Here is a 2,835-nt window from a genome sequence, read left to right as displayed (position 1 = left end):
AAATAAAAAAATTTAAGAGATGAATATATATAATTTTTTATTTTTAGGGACTAAAATTAAAATTCATTATAGTTTTAGATACAAAAATTTATTTAACCCTTTTGGTTAATGTATTAACCTTTTATCTTAAAATAATTTTAAAAATAAAAATGTAAATTCCAAACTTAAAATTCACAGTTTTTTTTTGGTACAAAGTTCACAGTTTTTTTAATAAAATAAATTATAAAATTTCAGTTTATGAAAATAAAAAGAGAGAGAAAAAAAGAGACGGGTGATGTTATGAGGGAGAAAGTTAAGAAAACTAATCATATATGAAAGGTGCATGATATTATAGTGGTCTATAGATTCATCTAAAGGTAATTAGTCCTTGTCCATCATGGACCATTTCCTAGCCTAGTCCATTTTAGAATTAGTCTAGAAATGCCACAGAAACAACTAGGAATTCAACATTGAAAGGGGTAATCGATTTGGGGATTTAGGGTTCATATAAATGACAATCAAATTTTTTATTTTTGTTTTATACATTTTAAATTTTGTTATTTTAATTTGTGTTATTTTTAACATGGAAATGGCTAACACACGTGGAGTTTGACACACTACCAATATTTTGCCACGTCATTAAAAAAGTGACATATGAGAGAGAGAGAGAGAGGGGGGGGGGGGGGTAACAATAACAAACAAACAAACTCCCTCGGCCGAGTTTCATAACTTTCATTCAGTCTTCCCTTCGCTTTCTCTCTCCAAACTCAACCAACCAACCACTACCACCACAAAAATCGTAGTAATTCTTTTTGGCAGTGAAACATGTCGGGGAAAGGTGCGAAAGGGTTAATCACTTCTGCGAAAACCTCAGCGGCGAACAAAGACAAGGATAAGAAAAAACCCACTTCTCGTTCTTCTCGTGCCGGTCTTCAGGTCCTTTTTCCCAGATCTCCAATTTCTTTACCTTCCTTATCGATATGCTTTTTATTCTTCTGCTTGTGCAATGTCACTCATTTATTTCCGGAGGAATTACTTACTACTGTATTATTATTATTATTATTAATATGGATTTATGTCAAATGTGTTTGTTATCTTTTGAACTTGTTTATTGCTGCTAATGAGAGGTTTGTAGGTTCTTCTGCCTTCTGTGTAATTTGTTTGCAATACAAAATTGAATGCACCCCATGTTGCTGGATTGTTGATTAAACCTAATTGCTATTAAAATTCACCATTAATATAATGAATGATTATTGTCTATTAGACTGAAGAACCACTTAAAATTCACCTTTGTAGTATTTTAAAATGAAACTTTTCATTTGTCAAAAAAAAAAAATGAAACTTTTCATATTTATTTTTCCCCAGTAATTTTATTCTAACACAATATGGTATAACATGTAATCTGCATTAACCATTGATAAATGATACCTTAGGCAAGTATCACGTTCTTGTCTTACACGAGCTTCTTCTTTAACGCAATTTGCAGTTCCCAGTTGGCCGTATCCACAGGCTACTGAAGACAAGGACAACAGCTCATGGTAGAGTTGGAGCCACAGCTGCTGTCTACTCTGCTGCTATCTTGGAGTATCTTACCGCTGAAGTATTGGAGCTTGCAGGGAATGCTAGCAAGGATCTCAAGGTTAAGCGTATTACTCCAAGGCATTTACAGCTTGCGATCCGTGGTGATGAAGAGCTTGATACTCTCATAAAAGGAACAATTGCTGGTGGAGGTGTTATTCCTCACATTCACAAGTCGCTTATCAACAAGTCTTCGAAGGAGTAGGATTACCTCAATGAATGATAACTGCTTGGTGGGATATTTTCTTTCTTTACTAAATGTGGATTTGTCTTATGCTTTTGGAAAGTCAGTAGGGTATTTTTATTTGAGTTAAGTTGATGTTGTTGATCATATATATATATATATATATATATATATATATATATATATATATATATATATATATATATATATATATATATATATATATATATATATATATATATACTTGATCTTGCTCATCGCTAATTTAGTTTGTCTGTCACAAAAATCTTTAACCGAGTATAATGCTATTTTCCATTTTATTTTTAATTTGCTGTTAATTTGTCAAGTGCAATTGATGTGAAAATGTGATCTATTAAGCATTTGAACCGTGTATTGTTCCGATTGTTGGGGACTAAGACTGGGTTTAATGTGGTTTGTGCGTTATGGAAACAGAAACCAGTTTTGGATATATACTTTTTTGATTGGGAAAATGGGTTATCATCAGACTAATCAATCAATTTTCACATAAATCGTGTGAAGCTTGACTTAAATGAACAATCAAACTCTATTGATGAACATTGAAGAAGGTAAAAGATTCTTGGATTGTTGTGCTCACGCAATGACTCTTTCAAAGGAACTCTCTTGGAAGACATTAAGCTCTCTTGAAATCACTCACAATAGCAATCTCAAAAGTTGCCAAATAATAGAATGAAGTTTGCTATTTATTGACACAATGTGTTAATGAGAGATAAGGCAAAATATTTAGAGATCCTTAACAGACATGCACTGGTTCATAATTGTAAACCAGTTGAAATCAAGAAATGCAACAGACTTGCACCGGTTCAAGTTTGTCTTCATGTATGAGTACATAATCTATGTCTCGATACATGAAATGCCACTGTTGTGAAAATATTTTTTTTGAACAACACTGTTTTGAAAATATGACCATGAACCTGCTTTGAGAAAATTACCATGAACCGGTTCAAACCTTAACCTGTTTTTGGTGGTATTGACTTGAGACCTGTGAGTGTGCTCCTCCTTAAGGTCTTAGGTTCGATTCTTTCTGGTGTCAATTTAGGTGGGCTAATTTAGCT

At 32.7% G+C, this 2,835-nt stretch overlaps 1 protein-coding gene across 1 annotated transcript; it reads left to right on the top strand.

Annotated features, from left to right (window-relative positions):
- The first annotated feature begins 665 nt into the window (after positions 1 to 665).
- LOC123915669 (probable histone H2A variant 3) lies at positions 666 to 1,998 on the top strand. Its single transcript, XM_045966867.1, has 2 exons — positions 666 to 915; positions 1,466 to 1,998. The coding sequence occupies exons 1-2, from the start codon at positions 805 to 807 to the stop codon at positions 1,760 to 1,762; spliced, it is 408 nt and encodes a 135-aa protein (XP_045822823.1). The 5' UTR covers positions 666 to 804; the 3' UTR covers positions 1,763 to 1,998.
- The last annotated feature ends 837 nt before the right edge of the window (positions 1,999 to 2,835 follow it).

The sequence above is a fragment of the Trifolium pratense genome, linkage group LG3 (genome assembly GCF_020283565.1).
Source record: "Trifolium pratense cultivar HEN17-A07 linkage group LG3, ARS_RC_1.1, whole genome shotgun sequence".
NCBI classification, from domain to species: domain Eukaryota; kingdom Viridiplantae; phylum Streptophyta; class Magnoliopsida; order Fabales; family Fabaceae; genus Trifolium; species Trifolium pratense.
Note: the sequence above shows the minus strand (reverse complement) of the source record. Positions and strands in the feature narration are given on the sequence as shown.

Excerpts from the sequence above, each read along its gene's own strand:
- LOC123915669 (XM_045966867.1), top strand. The coding sequence starts at position 805 with ATGTCGGGGAAAGGTGCGAAAGGGTTAATCACTTCTGCGAAAACCTCA. Across the intron at positions 916-1,465 it reads CTTCTCGTGCCGGTCTTCAG|TTCCCAGTTGGCCGTATCCA; the intron begins GTCCTTTTTCCC and ends CGCAATTTGCAG.